The sequence below is a fragment of the Fringilla coelebs genome (genome assembly GCF_963513975.1).
Source record: "Fringilla coelebs genome assembly, chromosome: 8".
In the NCBI taxonomy this organism is placed as follows: domain Eukaryota; kingdom Metazoa; phylum Chordata; class Aves; order Passeriformes; family Fringillidae; genus Fringilla; species Fringilla coelebs.
Genome location: NC_140066.1, coordinates 24,502,823 through 24,526,574, shown reverse-complemented (window position 1 = coordinate 24,526,574; position 23,752 = coordinate 24,502,823). Strand labels below are relative to the sequence as shown.

Below are 23,752 nucleotides of genomic sequence, written 5' to 3'. Positions count from 1 at the left end.
CTCTGCCTTTGGGTGGGCACAGCAGGCTTGGCAAAGCCACTTGGTCTCAGCTCACTGGTGTCACTGGCTCTCCTGAAAGGCAGCCTGGTCTGGAATAGGGTCCTTTTCCGCATGCTCACAAGCAGCACTGGCTGAGGGTGCTCACTGCTGCAGCACACAGCAGTGGCACACACAGGCTCAGAGGGGCTGTAGCCTCTGGTTCAGCCAGCCCTGGGGTGCCAGCCTAGGGCAGTGCTGGCCCTGAGCCTGCTGCCACCTTCCTTTCTGTTACCTGGGGCTCAGCTGTGTCCTGATGCCATGGGATACAAGCACAGAAAGCCTTGCTGGAGATCCTTGCAGGTCTCACGTGGCCCCTAGCCCTCAAGGTGCTCTCCCTCAGTGTTGTGGCTCTGAGGTACTGCCTGCCTGGCCCAGGATCTCACCTGTCCTTTCCTCACAGAAAGTGACCCACGACATGGATATGTGCTACGGGATGATGGGGAGCCTGTTCCGCAGCGGCTCTCGGCAGACGCTGTTTGCCAGCCAGGTGATGCGCTACGCCGACCTCTATGCAGCCTCCTTCATCAACCTCCTCTACTACCCCTTCAGCTACCTCTTCAGAGCCGCCCACGTTCTGGTGAGTTCCAGTCCCAGGGAGGTGGGCAGGGGTCCCAAAGGCGCCCACACTTGTGTCCGTGATCACTTCCACAACAGCACCTTGGAGTGTTTGCTGGCATTGGACACACTGTAGACCAAATTGTTGCCTTCCGGGGTTTGCTCTTCATGTGTCTCAGGGAGGCAGCCTGGGGCTGGGACACCCCTTGTCACCTCCTCTCTCTGTTCCACCTGCAGATGCCACATGAGTCCACGGTAGAGCACACGCACGTCGACATCAATGAGAAGGAGTCGCCGATGGCCACGCGCAATCGCACCTCGGTGGATTTCAAAGATTCCGACTACAAGCGGCACCAACTGACCCGTTCCATCAGCGAGATCAAACCGCCCAACCTCTTCCCCCAGGCACCTCAGGAAATCACACATTGCCACGATGAAGATGATGATGAGGAAGAGGAAGAGGAGGAAGAGGAGGAGGAAGAGGAATAAGAAGGAAGAAACCAAGTATTTCTGAAGATAAACCATGACTCTAGCAGTGATCAGGAATGGATTCTGTTGTTGGGGCCCTTGGGGTGATGGGTTGGGGGGTGTGATTCTTGCAAAGGCACATTTTGAAAGTATTTGGAAACTTCTAACAAATTAACACTAATTAGGAGGAGACCCTTGTTTTCAGTTTTGCAGACGGTTCAAAAAGCTGATGGATTCTAACTGGGTGGTGCATTTAGATTGGACTGCCCGCCTGTGCTGTCATGCTACTCCCATTACATTTTGGGATGCTGCATGTTTCTCCCTTTCCCATGATGTGTTTAATTTGGTTTTCATTGAACAATGTCCTGTGAACGGTTTTTGGCATTTGTTACATTCTCTGTGGAGACAGAAGGGATGTGCTGGGCCCTGCAGGAGACAAAATTATCCAAATCCTGCTGCCCATTAGGTTGCTGCCCTTAACCCTCTGCTCCTGGGTTACATAATCCCCTTCCCCATGTTAGCCAGGGTGTTGCTGTGCCTTCCAGCACTCAGTTTACCTTCTGTTGGTGTAAGTTTCTCTGTGTAAGTTGTTTGACTCCAGCCATCATGGATGGCAGTGAGATTCCAGCTCTTGCACATCTGCTGCCATATGCATTTCACCTTGTAGGCGCTTGTTACCCCCTCCCAGTGTCTCCGGGCTCTCTTACCACTGGCATGCAGTGCATAATTTCCAGGGCATTTCTCAAACAGCTGAGCTGCACACTCTGTTCTCAACTCCTCCAGTTTCAGCAGTAAATACTAACCCAGGAGCTTGAAGCTGCTGCTTTAGCATTACATTAGTCACTCTGTGTTCCTCCTGACCTTTCTGTCCTCTCAACTTTAAGTGAAGCATCCCAAAATCAACCCCAGCCACCATCTGGAGTGAAAGGGCCTGTTGTGCCAGGGGGCTGCAGGCCACATGGGCCTGCCCTAAGCTAGGAGACAGCACATGCCACAGGGGCAGCCCCAGGGTGGGAGGCTCCAGGCCGTCCAGCAGCTGCCCTGGTCTTTGGTCTGGTGTAGAGCACGCGGAGCCTCATGGCCGGCCGTGCTGGGCAAGGCTGCGTCCCTGGCCAAGGAGGGCGACGGCTGCCGTGTGGGACCGGGGGTGTCCCAGGGATGGGCATGTAGTCCTTGTGCCTGAAAGCCAGCCCAGGGAAGGCACAGAGCTGGCACAGAGCTGGGCAGCAGTGCCCTGTGGTTTTCCTGAGTCATGGGTGCAGCCTCCCTTACTCCAGCCTCTGCCGTTCGCTGCAAAGGGATTACAACGAGGGCCCTCTTGTAATCAATTTGACTGTTGTTTCAGTACCATAAACTCATTTAATTTTTTTCATTTTAAAGTACCTTAGTAGAAAATAAAAAAAAGAAAAACCACAACACCAACATCTGAGCAGGAAAATGCTGCTCTAGTGGCAGTTGTTCAAGTCAATAAATGATGATGTTTCTAAGAAATGCTTAGTGATGTGCTTTGTGGGGTGTTGCTGAGGTGATGAGAGCTGTGCTGGAGTTGGTGGGAAGAGATAGGACTGGTCTGTGGGGTGCCAGCAGGGTGGGTGACTGGGGAACAGTGAGAGCATCTTTGGGAATCAGTTATGTGAAGCACTGAGGAGCAGTGGCAGTGGATCTTGATGTAAGGGCACGCCTGGTCCTCACATTGCCCCAGGAAGCAATGGTGAGGCATGGGGCTCTGTTATCACCATTTGCATCAGTCAGTAAAGCGTGGGGAGGGCAGAGAAACATTTTGTCTTGGACACAGAGTGAGGGGCTTTTTCATGTTGGGAAGGGGAACATCCCTACACTGCCACTACCTCCAACACTGTGTCTGCCTAGGGCTGTTTCCCACAGACATTACCAAGGACCACTTCCTGCCCCTCTGCCCCTGCAAGACACGGCCAGGGTGGCAGCAGGGCACAGCACAGCCTGTGCTCATGAGGAGCTGCAAACCTGCTTAAATAGATAAGAATACTCAAAGAAGGCCAGTGCTGCCACACAGCCACACCAGGCTGTGCCCAGCTAAGACAGGCAGCCTTGGGCAGTGCTGAGCTCAACCTTCCCCTACAAACTCCTCATGCCAACCAAACCAGACCTGAGGAGGTTCCCCTATCAGCACCACCACAGAAGGATATTCAGGACCAGGGCCCAAAGTGCCAGACAGAAAAGCAATACTAAATGGCAACAGCTGGTGGCCAACACTCAACACCTGACACTTAAGAGATTGCTGAGAACTCCAGAGCACTGGTCCCTGACACCTCAGTTTTGGGGTCTGGAGAGGAGCTAACATGTACCCACAGTCAGGCTGGTTGCAGGAAGGGTTCCAGGGAGCTGTTCTCGAGCCCTTTCACCAAAGGCCATGCTGGGCTCTGCTATGTTTAAACTTTGTTTCTCCAAGTATAGCTACTTGAATTTTTTAAGCTTTAGCTCAGCAGCTGGGGGAGGCATGTGGCTGCAGAAAGGGAGGTCTGGGGAGCTCTATGCATTCCTCCTTCCCAATCGGTCACCACAAATAGCTCACTCCCAGCCCAGGGCTATTTCTGACTGAGATGGGGAGAAGAGTCTTTGAGGCTGGAGCAATGGAAAGTATTTGACCCTCACTTCATGGTGGGAAAATGTTGGGCAGAGCCTGCCAGACGCACAGGCACTGCCTGGCCTTGTACCATCCTATCCATCCCGTGCTGGCTCCACCGTGCAGTTGTGGTAACCATGGACCAACAGCCAGGTGAAGCTTCTTGCCCTGGCTGGCACTGGGGACACGGTCACAGCCCAAGCTGCCAGCCCACACCTCCCTCAGGCAGCTGCCCATGGCTGATCTGCACCAGCTGCCACTTCCCAGAAGCTGGTGGCCTGGCAGCACCTGTGTCTCCAATCACCCTGCAGAGCCTCAGGGAAAGCTCCTGCTGCTCTCTCTGCAACCTGTGCCCCAGCCCAGGGACAGACATGCTTTGCTTTTGCCCACCAGCAGATTGTCTCCTGCAGCAAAATCCTGGTGGAAGCAAGGCAAGCATGGGGGGAGCAGGCCTCAGCCCCTGTCCCGAGCTCTCACTGACCTCATTTCTAGTTTCTCCCACTTTCCCCACCACCTCACGTCCACCTCCCCTGCTCTGTGGAGCCAGAGGGGGCTCCCAGGGGCTGCACAAACCAAACCCTACCAGAGACAGAACTCAGGGCTCACTGCCCTTCGCCACAGCCCTCAGACATTGTGCGTTTGGCACTGCCACTTCTGACCAGGTCACAGCCACCAGAGCTGCTCCCAGATCCTCCTCCTTTAGCCACCCCTCACTCAGCAGAGCAAGGCCCAGCTGCACTCTGTATCAGGATATGCCTGACCACGATGGAGAGGGCAAAGCCCTGTGCCAGTCCCTGAGCAGCAGCCATTCCAACCTCCGGCCTGAAGCCCCAGCATGGCAAACGTGGATAAAGAAATTCTGTAACTGCAGAGCCACCACTCCACCCTGGCCTGGCACAAGGGTGCTTTCCCTCCAGGAGACCAGCCCTGAGGGCCACTGGCTGCAGAGCCTGGCCATGGCAGGAGGTACTGCTGGAGCCTTGAGGACACAGAGCCCTGGGTACAGCTTTGGGCACTGCTCCTGCCCTGCTGCCACAGCGGCCTGGACCCAGCAGCCAAAACCCATCCCACCTCCCTGAAGGGACCTGGCCTCTTATACCTTCCCTTCCAGAAGTCCTGGGCTCTCTCGATCCTGCTCCTCCTTCATGCTGCTCATTACCACCAGAGCCAGCCTGAAGTTGGCCTCCAAACTATTTCTACTTCCATCGTGCTTGTAGCATCCCACACCCTCCACCCGTTGCCAGGGACAGGCACACACAGGGGAGCAGGAGTCCTCAAGGACCTGCCACTCTCTCTGTCCTGCTGATATGTCATGGTGAGGGAGGCCCAGAGGCAGCACAGAAGCAGGGACAGAGGCTACACTCACTGAGTGCAGCAAAAATCCCCACAAGGTCTGAGCAGCTGCTGCCCGTTCTGCCAGCCCGGGGTCTGGCAGTTCAAGCGCTGAGCACGACCAAAGCTGGGGGCAGGGGAGCAGCTGGGTGGAACAGCCGTGAGGAGGAGAGGGGGCTGAGGGATGCCAGAAGCACAATATGGGCATGTGGCAGGGCTATATGTGACACACAGGACAGGGGCTGCTCCTCCACCAGCGTGAGCTGAAGGGATGGCGAGCAAGGGACTGAGCACAGGCTCGCTGTCCTGCTCAGAAACGTCCCTGCTGCTGCAGGCCCACACTGCCCAAACCCCAGCACGAGGGGAGAAGGCAGCAGCACCCACGTGCAGGGGGATGGACAGACTCACTCCACCGAACTCCTCCCGTCCCATGGAGCCGCTGTCCTGCCTGGGTCCCTCACTGGAGAGCCCGGGTCACGGCCCGTGGGCAGGAACGTGCCACGGACAGACAGACGGCATCTGACAGACAGACGGCATCTGCGCTCAGAGACAAACACCACCTACGGAGAGCAGGTTGTAAATAAGGGGTTTTTATTACTGAAAGAAAAAGACCCTCACCCTTGAGGGAACTGCAAAAAGTCAGCTGCTTGCCATTGCCACCAGCTTCCCAGCCAGCCCCTGACCAGCAAAGCCACCAGCACAGCCCTCCCCAGCTTGAGGACTGAGGTAAGTCCTCTGGCCCTGAGGCACAGACCCACCAAAGCGAAGAGCAACACCTGCCTCTAAGGGAACGAGATCCAGCCTCTCTGCGGCTCTTGGCAGCTGAAGTGGAGATTAAAGACTGTTAAGTGTGCCAGTAGGAGAGATCTGGGTACAGGATCACAGACATCAGCCCCACCACCCACATGCCAAAATCTGTCCCTTGGAAATGAGGGGAGAGCATGGAGGAGGGAAAAATGCATAAACTGGAATGTTCAACAGAAAAAAAAAAATCATCATTTATCTAAAAAGAATAGAAATAAACAAAATGCTTTAAAACAAAATCACAAAATATACAAATAAATCTGGTACAAAATAAATAGGAAAGATTGGAAATCTACAACAAAATTGGAATAATTATAAAATTAATTTGTATGACAATCAGTATATGAAACGTATACACTTCATTCAGGATTTCAGTTGTGCTTATTCAGGTTTATGTACACACACGGAAATACTGTAGTCAGAACACTACAACTCTGGAAACCCGAAGTCATGTACAATATGATACAATTCGCAAAGACCACACACGATGGCAAATAAGACACAGGGAAGAGCTGGCTGGAGTGGGATCAGACAGCCATGAAAATGCACTGCAAAGGGAGAGCCACCATGCTCTGGAATGGGGGGACCAAGGCCGAGGCAGCAGCAGCCAGGGCAGGGCTCAGGGCAGCCAGGAAGGAGAAAGGTTTGGTGTGAGACCTCTGGCTGCTGAGCACCAGCTGCTCATGGCTTCCAGGAACACATATCAAGTATTTGGGGTTTCAGATTCACTGTGTTTGGCATCCAGGCACCTGCCCAGTGATTCAGGTGTCAAGGCTGGCTCTGCTGGAGAAAAAAAATGCCAAGAGCTCTGAGCTCCCTCAGCAGGGCCTGACTCTGGACTATTGGTAAGACACACTTATGCTCAGGAGGACATGGATCAAATGGGACCGCAGCACTGCCGCTGGGGTCCTGGAGGGACTCAATGCTCCAAATTCCATGTGATCTCCGAGGAAGGCAGAGTCCCTTGAGCAGCATCTCTACCCTCAGTGTGAGAAATGAAGACAGAATGGCTGTAGCATGGCCCGTTCCTGACTGCTGCCTTCTCGCCTTCCTGAAACTCAATGAAAGCCTGGCGAGTGAAGCAGAGGAGCAGCTGTGCTGTGAACACAGCTGTCACAGCAGCCACACTGCTGAATCCAAGGCAGCACAATGCAGAAGGACAGAGCCTGCACCCTGGGTGGAAACCTGCCAGCCCAGCCAGCCCAGCCCAGCCCACTGGAGCTGAGACTTTAAAGGAGGAATGACACTAGAGCTGATCTAGGCCCAGCCAGGCTGTCACTTCTGAGAAGAGGAGCTTATCAGGAACCTTCACTCTCCCACAGCAATCTTTGGGACATGCATTTCATTCCACCTAAAGGCATCTGACACCAACTAGTTTTTCACTTGTATTTGGAAGCATTTGGTTCAACAGTGATGCCCAGTGGATAAAACACCATCTTCTATTATAAAGCTCTGTGATCAGCAAACAGTTGAGAAGGGATGCCAGACTGCTACACCAAGCACCGAATGCTGGGACAAGCCCTTCTTCCCCAACAAATCCTGCTACCAACCAACTGCCACGTTGCTTTCTGGAGAAGATAACAAAGAAATCAAATCCACTCCTGAAGCATTGGAGCCACCTGCAGCCTTTGCATGTTTCAGGCTCACAACAGCTGAAAAAACTCTAGCCTGGTTCCAGGCCACTTGTACCGAGTCCAGGCAAACCTCTGCTTCTGGGGGAGGATCTAACACCAAGCACTTCCTTGGCCAGAAATCTGCACTGAAGGATCAAGAGCAGCCAGGGCACCAAGCACTGCAGGATCCTAGTGATCAGCCCTGCTCAGAGGAAAACAGAGCCCAAAGGCAAAACCTGAGAGGAGAATGATGTTTTTCAGCTGGAGACAGAAGACCAGCAGCTTTGAGTACCGTATTTCCAACATGAAGAACTGCTAAAAGTCTGACCTCAGGTAACAAGAAGAAAACATCACTTTGACTGAATTCAGTGCTACCAACCTACAAAACAACTCCATCTGCCCCTGTACTGTGCCACTGACTGGAGAGAGCTTTCCAGCAATCTTTTCCCATCCCTGAAGCTCAGGAAAATGTGCACACAGCAGATGGAAAAGCTCAACTGTACCGCCTTGGACCCATAGCAACAACATCTCCTCATCTGGGTGCAGCCCTGAGACTGGCCTCAGAGGAACACAACCCAGCATGAAGCCAGGCTCCAGGACAAGAGCAAGGCACCAAGCAGGATTGTTGAGGGGGCTCTGCATGAAGCCATGGATGTCCAGGTCCCCCGCGCTGCTCACATGTGGCAGTGAGTGAGGCCAGAATCACGACAGACATCACACCAACATGAGACCTGCAGCTGATGGCCCAAATGCAGGGATGAGGGCGGCTGCCCAGCCTGGCCTGTGGTGCAGAGCCTGTCCCCCCTGCTGGCTAAGATGAAGGCTGCTCTGCCATCCATGCCATGGGAAGATGCCTGATGGTGTTGGTTAAGCTCATCATTTCACTGCTGGGCCAAACCAACCCTCAGTATCCAGGGAACAGGTACTTCTTTGGGTCTATGTAGAGCCAGGTGGTGGGACAGGCAGCACATCTGGGGCTGTACCACACCACAGCCAGGTTTCTTGCCTTGGCATAGGGCACAGTCTGGACACGGGGACCCCTCAATGCTGGGATGAAGCCTCAAGTCAGCACCACAAGAGGTATTCTGCAGCATCCTTCCCCACTCCCAGCCCCAGTTTTCTATTGGTAATCCAGACACTGGATAACTTGAAAACTGGTACACAGATACTAGATTTAAAACCACAGATGTGTGTATTAGACACTGTATAAAATATGGTACATCTTTCATGTGGGAATGATTTCTATAGAGAACATAATTCTGCACAAGGAAGATGCATGTTCCAAGGGGTCCTGGACAATGTGGCTGTGTTCTCCATCACGCAGGATACTTACACAGGATGCTCGTGAGGAGGAAAGGGCTGCTCTTTGCCACTGGCACCCCCACACCCCTTGGCTGAGCTCTGCAGAGATCACAGGAAGCACCACTGCTGCCCAAGCAGCCCCTCACACAAAGCTATCTCTTTGGTTTTCTTTGAGCTGATTTGAACCAAAGCCTGACACCACCAGTGCCAAATCTCATCCTCATGCAAGCTGGGCCCTGAAGGCTGAGAAGCAGCAATGGGTGATGTGTGTGAGCCATCGGGGCAACTCGCCCTGCTACCCCTGAGCTTTCTCCAGGTCTGAGGGCAAAGGGCCATATCCTGAGACTCCTGCTCTTGCCAGGTCCACCCACTCAAAAAGGCACTTAAAAAAAAAAAAGAAGAAAAACAAAAAAGCCCCCAGTGGGGAAAAAGGAAGTGAGTCCAGGAGAAGAGAGGAAGAACAGAAAAGCAAGCACAATGTGAATGAGTGGCTAACCCTTCTTCCAACTGGCCCAAGAACTGCACACCTTCAGCAGCCAGCTCCAGCTGCCTCCGTATAGGTCTCAACCATCATCCCACTCCTGCTTAGTCTGGAGCAGGAGCTTCAGGGGCAAAAAAAAACCCATGAGAGGCAACTACACATGACACAGGTTTGAAGCAGAAGTAGTGAGCAGAGGGATCTGCCCTGTGGAGCTTCCTCTCCTGGTGCATCTGGATGAGGGAAGCACCTTTTCCTGCCACACCAGCCAGTCTAGACACCCTGCCAGCCTTCCTTATCCCACTGTGGGATAACCCATCCAGAGCTCCTCCAGGGCAGCAGTCTCCAGCCACACTGGGATTTCAGGGAGTGGACAAGCTGGGAATAAAACAACAAGCACTTTGTAAACTCCAAAGGGTCTGAGCTTGCGGCACAGAGTGGCTGAGGCTGGTTTGCTCCCCACTGAGCCCCTCTCCTCTCAGAACTAATGTGCTTCATATGATCTCCACATCACCAGAGTCAGTCTCATTTGGAGAAAGATTCTCACTGGAAAGCAAGAACATTCCTTCACTCTTTACAAAGATTTGGCAATACACAGAATTTAAAAAAATAAATCATAGTTACAACAGATTCAGGTTCATTTCATTTAAAGGAAATTCAACCAACAGGAGTGTAAAAGATATAATTCACAGTTGTGCATTTAAGATATTAGTGTTGAAAACCTCACTTCAAAGAACTCTTGTGCAAAATTGTATTGACAGTAGAAACCATGGCTAGATGCCCTCCCAGCCTCCCCAGGCCAACAGGCCATCATTCACCCTGCTGCCTGCACCCAGAGGCAGACGGGCGAGGGGAACAAAGGCAGCAGCAGGAGTTGACATAGGAAGATGCAGTATCCTTTCTACAAGTCAAAGCCTGGCCAAGGTCTGAGGTCAAGTCCAAGGATTCCCAAAGCCACCAGCCGGTGCCCTGCGCTGTGGTGACGGGCCGTGTGTCCTCGTGGCACTGCAGCACGGCATCCGTGCGCCCCGCAAGGCAGAGGGGGCAGATCTGCCCGGGCAGGGCACCCCACAAGGGCACGGAGCGGATGCCGTGGCATCTCCACTGCAGCCAGGAGAGCCAAGCCCTGGCACGGGCAAACGCCGTCCCAACGCTCAGAGGGATCCTGAGCTGGGCACGGGGCTCCCCTGCTGGGATGGTTCCTACCAGGAGGGCTGGGAACCCCTCGCATTTGTTAAACAGTAAAACTGTAAATACCCTGAGAACAGGGAGACGGGATTTTTTCCCCTCCAGGGAGAGGACCATGCTTTGTTCTTCAAGCTAATTAGTAGTAGCAGCTCCTAACCCCTCTGGGCCAGGTACGTATTTTCCATATGAAACGCATCTATAATCAACTATTTTTATGGAAATTAAGTGAAATTACTTCACTTTCCATTACTTGATCTATACAAATGATGAAAAACAGTCATGCAAAAAATTGCCTGCAAATTTTGGAACAGTGCAGCATGGGCAGAAGCAGGAGGTATTTGCTTTGGGATCACATGGCTTTGGTTGGAAAAATCTGCTTTTCTTTTTTTTTTTTTTGCCTTTTTCTTTTTTCTTTTTTTTTTAAAAAGGGAAACAGACATTGAAACAAATCCTTAACCTGCCATAAGAAGCAGAAGTCAGATCCAGTGAGCAACCTCATCCTGGAGACAGCTGCCTTGACTTGAGCCTTCCCTCCTTTGGCAGGTTTGACAAAACGGATACTGCATCTCAAGTTCACCACCGTGTCAAACACTTCCAACAAACTTTTACATTCAGCAACACTAGATAAAAACTGGCGAGATGAGTCCCTCACCGAGGACAAACGCTGTAACGCCTGGACATTTTGCTCTGTGAGAAAGGTGCAATATTGGCAGCTCTCTGGGAAGGCGCAAGGCTTAAGCCAGCCCATGCTGCTGTCAAGCCATGTGCTCTCAGTAGTGCTGGTGCACATCAGAGCAAGGGTGGGATGGAGGCTAACGAAACACATTTGGATGGGAAAAGTCAAAAAGCTACATGTGAGAGCAAGGCTTTGGAGGGCCTCTTTCCTCCTCACTGGGTGCACAAGTTGGATACTGTGCAATTTCTATGCCCTTTGCAGGGACTTCATCCTCATGGGTGGCTGCCGTCGGGGTGGACAGCAAAAATTAGTGCTGCTTTGTGAAGATGGAAGAGAGAGGAGGAGGAGGGAGAAAGGCAAACCCAACTGGCTCTGACACCACACACTCCAAGTCCCACGGGGAGATCCTGCAATGGAATATTGCACCTTTCCAGCCACCAGTCACACAGACAGACCACGGGAACTTGCAGCGAGTGCCTTCCACAGCCCGCGAGCAGGAGAGACGGGGCGGGTCTGCAGGCACAGAGAGCTCTGGCAGTTGCATTTGGGGCTGGGGGCTTCTTTGGATGTCCCCAAAGAGATTATCCAAGTGTAAAGAAAGGGAAATGCTACATAGCCAGGGGCCATAGCAGGGTCTTGAAGCAGAGAAACCACAAAACCTGCTTTATCAATCCAGATACCAATGTTCACATTTTGTTTGAGACAGCATTGGAAAGGGAGAGGACTGGGGGGGACTTCTTTAATTTATTTGAGGACTTAGACTCCATCTGTGGAAATGATGCACAACTGCCATAGGCTGCCTCTTGCTGGCACCCAATCAGCATCCAGGTTTTTGGGGTGGATGAATTGGTTTCTGCTGCCCAAGGCAGGTGTTGCCCTGCACTGGTGGCAGCTGGGTGGGAGGCTCTCTGCTCTGCTACCTTGGTAATCCCTACAATGGCTGTTAAAAGGGGCAAGAGAGAAGGAAATGCACTGAATCCACTCAAAGGAATGAAGGTGGCTGGGAACAGCCTGGAAATGAACCTCTCTGAATCCCTGAAGTGCAATACACTCGCGTCTGGAAAGTTTTGTCAGCTCTTGGAGAGGAGAGAACGGTTCTGGCTCCTCAGCAGTGCCCATCCTTGCACTGGCAGAGGTTTACTGTCACCTGGAGCATGTACTTTGGCTGTAATTGTAGCAGCATCTTCTGTGTTAATATTAGAGATTACAGGGGGGACAGGGACCGATGTAGATGTCTGATACTCAGCAAAGGCTGCACCATCTGCTCTGGCCAAGGTAATGGTGCACACACCGCTACAGCACGGGAGTGTTTAAAGACTTGGTGTCTCAGGGTTCACAGATTACTTCACCATGCAATTGGCAGGAACATCAATGAAAAACCACCCAGTTACTTCACCATGGAATATCACACCTGGCTTTCATTTCACGTGACTGCAGTTTTGCTAATTAATTCCTTCCCCCCAGTATCATCTTCAACATACACAAAGGTTTTGGAGGTTACAAAACTGTGAGTGTAACAATGCTTTTGCCTGTTTAACAAAGAAACCTTCTGAAATTTGAAACATTATTAAATACCAAAGTAACCACTCCTTCCCTGAAAATTAACTGCAAGAATGTAATAATCCTCATCTCTTGGTCCTCCAGGTGGCTGAAGCCAGAGGTTCCTTGAAGCTTGCTCCTTCTTAAGACACAAATAACATACAAGTACCAGTTACTAACTTTTTCAACAGGGTAACAAAAAGGACCACAGAGGGGTGCGAAGAGGCCTAAGGACATTGGAGCCAATTCACAAAACCATGACAGAGCCCATTTGAGGTTCATGAGGGACAGAAACAATTTAAAACTCTGCAAAATACTTCTTAAAAACATGATCTCTCTTGAAAAAATAATGGAGGAGCTTTTAAACTTCCCCATATGTGTTTGAGGAGGAAAAACCCAACAAAGATCAAAAGTACAGATAAAAAATAAACATAATTCTACTTTGCAAGAAGAATTCTCATCATTCTCAAGGGTGGCTCACCATTCCCAAATTACGTTTGGGTCTTTAGTCTCTCTTGCTCTTTGCTCCTTTCTTCCTGTTTCTTCCTCTTCTGCTCCCAGAATGGACGCAAAAGTCTTTGGTCTCAGAACACTGGATGCAGCAGTGTTGCAAGCACACACTAACGGTGTTCACACTCGGGGACGAGGCAGGAAGGAGCGAGGGCTGGTCCTGCTGAGGAGATGGGATGGGTGGGTTGTGGGGAGTCAGCTCCTAGATGGCTCCTTCACTGTGCATACTGTGGTTGGGCTTGTTGTGAGTCACACAGTTCTGTTCGTTCAGCAGGTTTGCTGTCTCGTCTGGCAAACCATCGTGCAGCTCCGTAAGAGTCAGTTCGATTTTAGTGTTTTCACTGTCCGAGGACTGAGGTGTTTTGTCCATCCGGGATGCCATCAGGGCATTTTGGTACTGCTGTCTTGAGATCTGCTCCAAGAACAGGGAAGAAACAAAAGAAGTCAGTCACACTTCTATGCCTCCTGTGGAGCACACTGAGAAGATAAAGCTTCCTCCCTTACCAGATCACCACATTTCAACCCCTCTTTACCTGTTTCCATAAAACATCCCTGCACTTTGCAAGCCTAGAGCATCCCAGCTCAACACCCACAGCATGGTGACATTTCCAGGGAGGGTGGAAGAACAGTGCTGTGCAATCACCATGCTGTTCAAAGGCAGGGATTTATTCCTATGCAGAGATTTTTAAATCAGACCTCCATTTCCCTCCAACCATGCACACCTTTAGGACCAGAACCAGAGATCAATGAAGTCTTTCTGCCAACTTCAGTGAACTCCTGGTGAGGCTTTAAGTGTCCCTATAGAGCCAAGCCAGCTCTATAGTACAAGTATAGAGTACAAGCATTACTGCTCTTGTCCAGGCCAGCAAACACAGCAGGAGCTACAGCCTTATACATAGGGACATTTGAGTCTAGGAAACACTAGGATGCCCATAGAGATGAGTCCAAATTAGCAACCCATGAAGTTTTCCCCTGGTCTCTGCAAGAGCTGTCTGCGCTCAGCAGAGCAGTGATGACAAGAGCTGGCCTAGAGCACAGAGTGTCACTGCCCACGGTGCCCCAGGGACAGGGAAGCCCATAGCCCCCATACATCTGCATGTGGAGGGCAGAATTCCTCCTGGAGCCACAAACAACCAGCCCTGTGAACTCCGCCAGGTCAACTTTCTCAGCCAGGACAGGCAGCAGGATGCATGTGCACTGGCAGCCCCATGAGCCCACAGCAGTGGGTGATCTTGGCAGGCAGGAAGGTGGAAGAGATGAAATGACTTTTAGAAAACTGTAAATTTCAGTAGCAACACAAGAAAGGGACTGGAAATGGACAGAGTCAGATGGACCAGGTCACAACTCCAAAAGCAAAATCCAAACATGCATGAGCAGGTCACAACCCCGATTTTACAAGGTATTAATTGAATGAATGAACCATGTGTCACAGTGAAAACGCTAATGTTGAGTACTCTGACCTATGTGTAAAGCGGAGTGATGCAAGAAGAGGTGTGCAAGTCTGTCTGCAGAGATACCAGGACAGTTTAACATTCATTAGCCTCAGTGTGAACACAGTGAGATTTGGAAGGACTTCACATAAACCAGCATAGGGTGAGCAGCTGCTCTGTACAGCAGAGTAGCCATTGAAATCTGTAGTGAGAATCAACTGCCCAGTGATAAACATCTACTGATATAATCCTTAAAGGATTGAACCATTGACCAGCATGCTTGCATCTCAAAGTTTTGACAGCAAGACTTTACTCTCCTTTTCAAATTTGGCTACAGAATACTCAGTTTAGCATTCCAGTTATGTCTACGCTATTCCCCATTCTTAACATTGAATTAACTAATAGGAGTTAAGTTCACAAATCACTTGAGTTGCATACAAACAAACTGTGAACATGCACTTAATTTAAGAAAAGCATCAATGTCAACTTCTGGCCATGGGACATCAGATTCCCTGGACTCCTAGCTGGGCTGGAATTGCTGCCAGCATTAGCTGTTCCCCAGCTCAGCTAGATTTCCTCTCCCACAGGACTCGCACACATTTCAGCGTGGGATGCTCCATGCTGGGGAACAGAGCTGTATTTCATGCAGCAACTCACTGGTAGTATGAGACATGAGCCTAATACATGTGAAGTTAAGATAAAGAGAAATGTCCAAGACTTCTCCAAGCAGAAGAAGGATGGCAAGTCGGAAAGTAAGATCAAGAACCCCAAACTGAAACCAAAATCAGAAGTGAATAAAAACTGCAACCAACAGTAAATGTCTCATCCTTTAGAAAAGGACAGTCTGATAATGAAGGGTCTCCATTTCAGATGGGTCCAAAAGCTTCACGAGGATAGGTTTGACTAAAAGCAGAGAGGTTATTTTTATAATATTTCCTCAAAGGACCTGAAATCCAGAAAATTATGTGACCAGCCTACTTACAAGTCCAAATGAGAAGAACAGTGAAGACAAATCACTGGACAGCAGATATTGGAAAAAAAGTCATTTAAAGTAACCTTAAACAGCTGCTTTCATAATGCTATTTACTCACAGAAGAATTTAGAGGGAATTCCCTTCCCCAGGCTCTCCATCCTACCAGCCAAGCCCAACTTTCCAGCGGGGTCTTTCTAGCTTTTTTCCTACCTTGACAAACTGAATGTCTGTGAGGGCTTTCACTGAGTAGTCTGGAACATACACTTGGAGGAAGGAGGCGTTCAGCTGGTTGTTGCTGCTCCCTAACGTCGGGGTCACGGCGTCGATGCGATCGCTCCGGTTTAAAGAGTCTGAGTGATTCAAGCCACAGGGCCGAGGTGGAGACTTGTTTTCAGCTAGGAAACAGGCAAGAGCAAGAGATTTCTTAAATCAAGTAGAAAACTTTTAAAGTCACCAGTTTCAAAGGGACATGATAAATTGTGATGTACCATAAATAAACTGCAAATGCTTAATCCATTCATAACTAGATATGTGGCTAAACAACCAAATTATCCTGAAAAATGGTACATTTTCAGTCCAGAGCTGGTAGGCAGCATCACTGAGTATGCCCTAAACAAACCTGTAGCTGTTTATGCTGCAGCAGACATGCCCTGAGAACACAGTGCTTCAGCTGATGAGCAGAAACTACCACAGAAAGGTAACTTCCCACGGCTCCCTTACAGGAGCTCTTGATAGTCAGATCATGCTTAATGTATTTGTTTTCTTAATCATTGTTACTTTCATCAGTCCCAGCTGAACCTTACCCCCTTTTATTTCATCTGAAACCTACATATGCCTTGTTCCCTCAGCTGGAGCAGACATTTTCAGTAGGAGTAACAGAGTCCTCAGTGGACCAGAGTGTAGTGCACATGACAATTACTTCAGCATTTCCTCTCAGTGCTTGAAGTGGCAAAACCTCAGTGAAGGAAAGCAAACTCCATGCCAGCCAGTGACACAGACAAAATAGTCCACGCTACAGAGAAAAATCTGTGTCCAGGAAAAGAGAACACTACAGACATCATTTTCCACCACTGGCCTTTAAGTCCTGCAGGGTTTCACCTGAAGACCTTGCAACTGTCCCCTGTGAGTGTGACTGGACACAGTCTATCCAAAGCAAACATGCTTTTGGGACACCACAGACATTCTGCATCCATGGCTTCCACTCACACAGTGACCCAGAAGATAAGAGGACAGAAATATATCCTAAGAGAGACTCCCTCCTGCAGAAGGGCTGCTCCCTGGGCACACACACACAGTACATACTGATCAAAGAACTATCTTTAGGACCAGAGAATTTTTGAATTTTAATGCACTTAAAACTCATTCAGCCAGCCCAAACTCAAACTTGATGTAAACTATGCTACTCACTATATGATCCCCATTCTCAAGCTGAAAGATCATTTTCATATAATCTTAGGATACAAAGTCTCTTTGAGCAAATCAACAAAAATAACCTTAACAAGCTTTTCAAATTCTTTTTTGAAGACTTTTCTACATATAATTTTATTTCTTAAAAAAACCTAAAAACCTCCCTTAAATTTAACCCTACCTCTGCCACCCAGCCTGTTCCACATCTCTGAATCCAGCCTTTCCTATACCTAACACTTTGGAATGCAGAATTGCCCTGATTCTTATTCCCACTCAAAATCCTTCTGATGTTGTCTTTCTTGGCCATTTAAAAAAAATACAGGTACTGACAGCTTGATAATTTCCCCACCATTTCTGCACTATGGAATTAGTGCAGGTCCCTATGGCAACACCAAGTGCAGGCTTAGGAGGAAGCACTCAGAGCCTTGCAAGGTTTTCCTCTGTGCCAACCTGCCAACTTGACAGCAACAGCAGGCTGCAATAACTGCTGCCAGGAGCCAAAACTCCACCTGCACACTGGGCTTGATGCTGGAATTCCCACTGCAGAACAAGGAACTGTGAAGGCTGGATGAATTTGTCCTCCTTCCCACCTGTACACACAAAATTTGGCTGTGTGTGACAAGAACAGCATCGCTGCTGTTTGGGATAAAGGATTCCACCTGGAACAACTTTACACTAGTGTGACTTGCATCTGCCTTTTCTTTCCACCAGGGATCTTATAGTACATTACTAATAAACAAAGGATATAAGAGCAGCACAGCAAAGCATTATAACAAAAAAAAAAAAAAAAAAAGGGAGAGGTGAGACAAAAGGACAGAACAAAAAGGTATGATTTCTAAAAATGTGAGGGAAACAACATGATTTCTGGATTGCATTCAGGGAGACAGAAGAAAAGATAATGAAGAGGAAAGGGTACAGAAAGAACAGATGACAAATACCAAGCAGGTCCATGTTACAGCTTCTCTACCCGGGCTTTCCCACACTCCTCACTTTTCTACACAGAGGATAAAGAGCACAAGCCACAAGATGGACATCAGTACAAGTGTATTATGAATTTGTGTTTAAACAACAGGATTATTTTCATAAGCACCCCACAAAAGGTTTGAGTTTCATCAAAACTGGTACCACATTGCCACACTGACCAGGCTTACACTATCAGTTCCTTACAAAGGAGATTCTTCACACTATTATTTTCCCTTGATCATTTTTTGTAACTTTTTTTATTTAAAAACTATGAAAACTATGCTTGGGGAAAAGCTATGAAACTATGCTTGGGAGTTATACTGGAAACAACCTGGGCAAAGTACACCTTTATTTGCAGAATGGAAAAGGAAAAATAAAAGTAAAAAAAGAAGACTTGGCAAAACAAAAGAACCAAGTGAAGAAAGATAATCAAAGTTGCCAAGCTTAAAGGTACTTCCATCAAAGATTAAATTTCTCCCCCTTCTCTGGTGTTTTCCAGCAGGAAACTACCAGGGCAGGAAAAAACTCCTCTGCAAGGAAACAACCTGTAGTTTGTTCAGAATGTGCATGAAGATAATTTAGGAACCAATGATGAAATACATTTTCTAAAGTTAAAGAAAGAGGGCGAAATGCAGGAAGCAGATGGTGAAAGTGTATAAAATGCATGATATGTATTAATGTTTAAGAGATGTTTCACTTAAATATGCATATCATTATCTTGTTTGCTTTTAGTTCTGGGGAAAGATTGAAAAAAAAAGGAAAAAACTTCAAAAGAAAGACATATGTTCACTGTGGCCCAAACTATTTTAGGATTCTGCTTTCCTACAGCCTTTCGTGATGGGTTCCCATTTTCCCCAACCATTCCATGCATACAGTGTCAGCTAAGCTCAGTTCTTGATACTTCTCAATTTACAATTTCTCAGCCACATCTCAGAGCTCTTTTTGGCCCACTTTGTTCCCTTGCTGGTCTCTGCTCTCCAAAGGAATTTCTGTGCCAGTCAGCTTGGTGATACAGCAAGGAAAGCACAACAGGAACCAGAAAGTCCTCCCACAACCTTCTTGTGCATTCCATTGAAATCCATCCACTGGGCAGATCACTGTGCTGGTCCCTGGCATTAACCTCCCTGAGAGAAAGCTCAAAGCTTTCCAGGAATTGACATGGCCAGACTGTACACAAACCATAGAATTTACCCATATGAGAATATAAAATACTTTCATTAAATAAGTTTTCCTTTTATGGCAGTTTAGCAGCATTCATTCTCCTCTGTCAAATGCATTCTCTTCAGAATTTTTTATGCCTCAGCTTGGGGGAGAATACATTCTTCTAAAAAATCTCCCCTCCTAATTTTCCACCAGCATCCGTACGAGAAAAAAGAACAAGCACACATTACCAAGCACATTTTCTTAAAAGTGTTTTTAGTTCTTCCCATTTTGATGATTGACCAGTCCCCATAAACAAAAGTTCAGGATACCTACCTGTGAGGCACAACACTGTGCTGGACTTCTCCCTAATGAGCAAAGGGGTCAGACAAATACAGACTGCAGCTGACTTTTTATGGCATCAGGGCAGTCACAAGAATGGTGAAAATAGAAGCATGCAGATTTACCTGGAGAACCTGCTGCTAACAACTCTGTTCTGCTGACAACAAAGGTACGAGACAGGGACAAGGGAACTAGAAGAGGGAGAGAAAAAGGATGAGATCACGGCCAGAAAGGCGGCAGCTATCCACACTCGACAGGGGAAGGAGCCAGCTGACAAACTGACGAACTAAAACCAGAAGTGCAAATCAACTGTGAAAAAGCAAAGGGTTAAAACAAAAGCAAAACCAAGAAACACAATCAAATTTAGAAATGAACCAAAAAACAAGACCAAGGAATTGGAGTGCAGTGAATAATTTTCACTTGCTGTTTTAAATGACTATCCAGCACCAAACGGTCCATCAGGGTACACTCATGTTTTGAAATAGTTCAAAAGGTGCAGTTGTGCCCACTCCAGCTTGGAAGGGAAGGATTAAAATAAGCCAGAAAACATTCAGGGGTGCTCTTCCTTATGGGAGCCAAATAACAAAAATAAAACCAAAAGATACTTCAGAGTTCTTCAAGCTTCCAGTAAAATATAATGTAAGGCTGTGATTCTGCAAGTTCATCCCTGTTGGGATGGGTACTGTACTGTACTGCTCACCATTACTGCAAATCCCTCCCCAGCTGCAGTTAAAGAAAAAAAGCTTCACTCTTTTCTTAGTTTTTTTGTTTGTTTATTTTCTGTGGTTTTGTTTGTGGGGTTATTTTGTTTTTTTGTTGTTTGGTTTTAGAGTTTTACTCCAGTGTTAGTGCCTTAATCTTCCAGGTGAGGAGAGCAAGCATGTGTAATTTATTTAGGGCCTACAGAAAAAAAGGAGTTTTCTTTCATTCCACAGTAACTTATACTTTCCCATAACTTTCCTGTCTACACAGAGCAACAGGAACTTATTTTTATGAACTGATCTCAACAGAAATCTCGGGATGCCACAAGACATCACATAACAAATTCCCTGAACTTGGAGGCAAATGCAACGAAATGAGGGATTTGTTACAGGTAAAAAAAAAAAATAATAAAGCCAACCAGTTGAAGGTAATTTCAAGATTGGCCAAGATAACTTTACAAGAGTGCATATTCCTAAGTGCCACATGGGGAAATTAAAGATGGTTTTCAGGGGATATAAAGAGGACACCATTTGACCTGATAGGACTTGGGGCAACTGGAATGGTTGCGGGGAGGGTTAGGAACAGAAAAAAAAACCAACCCAAAACCCAACAACACATGAAAACATTCAAACTGAACAACACTGGCAAAACAGAGATGCCACAGGTGATTTCCAAGTGTAAGCCTGGTAGACATGACCATGCCTGACCACCCAGGCTCCATGCCTGGCCCATACTGCAAAAGCTGAGGGTATGATGCAGTTGTACATGTCTCACAATTCCTCATCAACATGGCTGCTATTACTGAGATAAAATCCAACCAGTGTTCTGCATGCTTTAAAAATCTCTCAAATCTCAAAAAGTATAAGCTACTGACTAAATTAAAGTGCACATAATTAAGGAATTAGTCTTGTCTGTAAAAGTGAGCTCACAGAGGTCCAGAGAACTGCTGCTGGTTGTAGAGTCTAACAAGGTTACACTCACAACTCACAAAACCATCTCGGTTCCACCACAATTTGATAGTGTACATACACACAGGTACACACATGTAAAGGAGCACTCCTGAGTGTACAATTAAAACAAGCTGCCTCTCAAGTGGAATGTAAACCCTGCTGTGACAGGACACAATTTCAGCATGAGAAACATCTCTCTCTGGAGCTGAACAAGTGGCTCTGTGCCAGCAGAAGGCCAGCACCAGCTCCAGTGCCCCAGCTCACCCAGCAGGGCTGAACATTTCCAGCTGAGGGCAAGACCTACATGGTGACACTGCTGGCAAGCAAATACATCACCAAATGCTGAAATGTAGCTGAAATAATTGTTGAATTAGATGAGAATTCCCTGGCCTGTGGCAGTGAGGTGGTGGCTCATGTGGCTACCCCTTGTGTGCTGGTAGGTGGCTCACACTCACTCTCAGACACCACCTCTTCCCCCTCACTGATTTCTCAGGTACATTTCCACACAAGCTGACAAGAGCAATTGCTTTTCTGGTACTGCTCCATCCTTTCTCTCCAGACAGCTTTAGGCACAAGACTGGTAAGAGAACCATCCCAAGCTAACCGGGCAGTTGCTCCTCACACCACTAGATGTCCCTCTGCCACTAATTATTTATTCCCGTTAATTCACTCCCTGTTACCCTGCTGTTACCCTGCCATGAGCAAAGCTTTCCACCAGTACCAGCACATCCCTTGCTAAAGTCAACACTCACATCCTCTGGGAGCTGGCAAACCCAAGCTGATGGGTCCTGGAGTCAATGCCAGTGTCGCCACTGGCCAGGCCCCCCAGGGACCCTGAGGCAGGCTGTGCTGGCAAGGAGGTGCCAATCCCATCAGCCCCACAGACACAGCAGGGCAGGACTGTGCAGGAGCTCAGACTGTTCCAGAAGCAGAAGATAAGAGGACATACCTGGTGATGCTGTGAGGGCCATCACCCCATAGTAGGAAAAAGCACCAGCTTCAAACTTCATCCCCTCTTTCCCAGCCTCCACTTCCACTTTCCCCTGTTAAGGAAAAGGAGAGAGAGCTGCAATTAAAAGGGACCATGGGTCTCAAGGCACAAGATCAGACCTGAGCCCTGAAAGATTGCGCTGCCTGACAGCCCTAAGCAGTGTCACGGTCCCTGCAGTTTGTAACAGCGGCCAAAGGGCAACAGGCATTTGTGCCCTGAGCTACCCTGGTCTGTGATGCCTTGTGGCCAGCAGAAGGCTCTGCAGAGGAGCAGGATCACTACACAGCTTTGGCTGGTACTATTGCTCCGCTCCAAGTTGCCAGGCTGTTTTCCTTTACTGCAAAGTGAAAAAATACTCCCCCAGTAGCACAACGAGCTTAAAAGTAGCACAATCATCTGGGATTTTGAAGCACCTAGACATTCTGGGGCACAGCTCACATCCACACAGAATTCCCACTAAGACAAACACAGGAAGGGAGATGGGAGATAATGTGTGAGGAGGCTGGCTGCCTACACTGATGGGAAATGAAGCCCTTATTGCTGAAGGAGCAGCCTTGGGGCTACTTTGGTCTTCTCAATTTCTAGCAGTTTTACAGACCCCAGCACCCTTAAGATCCTGCCCTTTTGAAGAGTCTTGCCTACAAAAGACCCTCAGTGCTTCTCAAGCTGTACAAAACTACGCTACCATGCAAGTACACCTGTTTCTGATGTGGGCTCAACAGAATGTATAACATTATGTCCTACACAGGACTCCAGAACAGAACCCACCACATCAAACATAGCTGTAAAACATGCCAGTCACTTTGGTATACAAGTAGCCAAAAATCATTGTCTTTTCAGCGGGGCCTGTTTTTCATGTTCACCGATCCCTACTGCACTGAGACTCACAGCACACCACTGCAGACAGAAGAGATCTCATCCAGCTTTCAGGCTGAACCACACAAAATTTGGAATTTCAGGCAAACAACATAATTACCTGCAATGCTTTTCCTCTGGCTAAGCTGGGAAGGGAAGACAGACTGTGCATCCCAGGTGTACTAAGAAGACTGAACTTCATCTGAACACAACTGGGTGAAAATGAGGCCAAAAAGTAGAATTTATTTCTAAGTGTTTATTTCATTAAGGCCCTCTTAAAATAAATAATCATGCCTTTAAATTTACAGCACTGGACAAGGGCAGAGAAAGGTGATAATGATCTCAACCGGCATGAGCTTCAATACCAAGTCAGTTTATCTAACTGTCCCAGAGGAGAAAAAACACAAAATCTGCCTAGCAGGAAAAGAGTGCCCTCACAAATCCACTTTCCTGCTATCACAAGCAACAGCTTCATGTAAATCCCTTTTAAAACCAATTTCACTCTGTGAAACAAAAGTAGCTTATTTCTTTATTATAAGCCTTCCAAAAGGTACAATTCTGTCACCCAGGCAAAGACTGGGTACACACAAGAAGAATATACATTTAATTGTTTACTGGCATGCATTTACTGTGAAGGCATTCTGGGTCCCTCAGTGTGAGAGAATAAGTCCAAGTCCATTTAAATAACAAAAGCAGAGTATTTATCCCCTCTTGATCCTGGCAGAACCAACCTTGTTGCCATTTTTGTTGTAGTATTTACTGCAACACTCGCTTTTCCGAATGCATTATAGACCTGGCATGTTGTGTTTGCTAAATATTTATTGATTGCAAAATAGGACAGGAAGAACTGATTGTTCATTCCCATGTTCTCCATTTACATCTTTGCAGCATTA

The 23,752-nt window shown here is 48.1% G+C and overlaps 2 protein-coding genes across 5 annotated transcripts in view; one reads left to right on the top strand and one right to left on the bottom strand.

Annotated features, from left to right (window-relative positions):
• NT5C2 (5'-nucleotidase, cytosolic II) overlaps nt 1-2,540 on the top strand; it is a 59,771-nt gene extending 57,231 nt beyond the window's left edge. For all 4 annotated transcript variants that reach the window (XM_084209844.1, XM_084209845.1, XM_084209846.1 and 1 more), the window contains 2 exons: nt 440-616; nt 832-2,540. In XM_084209844.1, coding sequence (XP_084065970.1) covers nt 440-616; nt 832-1,083 — 429 coding nt within the window. In that variant the 3' untranslated portion in view covers nt 1,084-2,540. The remainder of the gene's footprint in view (nt 1-439; nt 617-831) is intronic.
• A 3,221-nt stretch (nt 2,541-5,761) lies between these two features.
• Nucleotides 5,762-23,752, bottom strand: part of CNNM2 (cyclin and CBS domain divalent metal cation transport mediator 2) — a gene marked incomplete at its 5' end in the record, with an annotated part of 115,772 nt that continues 97,781 nt past the window's right edge. The window contains 4 exons of the mRNA XM_084210305.1: nt 5,762-13,518; nt 15,720-15,904; nt 19,487-19,552; nt 21,963-22,056. Coding sequence (XP_084066431.1) covers nt 13,309-13,518; nt 15,720-15,904; nt 19,487-19,552; nt 21,963-22,056 — 555 coding nt within the window. The 3' untranslated portion in view covers nt 5,762-13,308. The remainder of the gene's footprint in view (nt 13,519-15,719; nt 15,905-19,486; nt 19,553-21,962; nt 22,057-23,752) is intronic.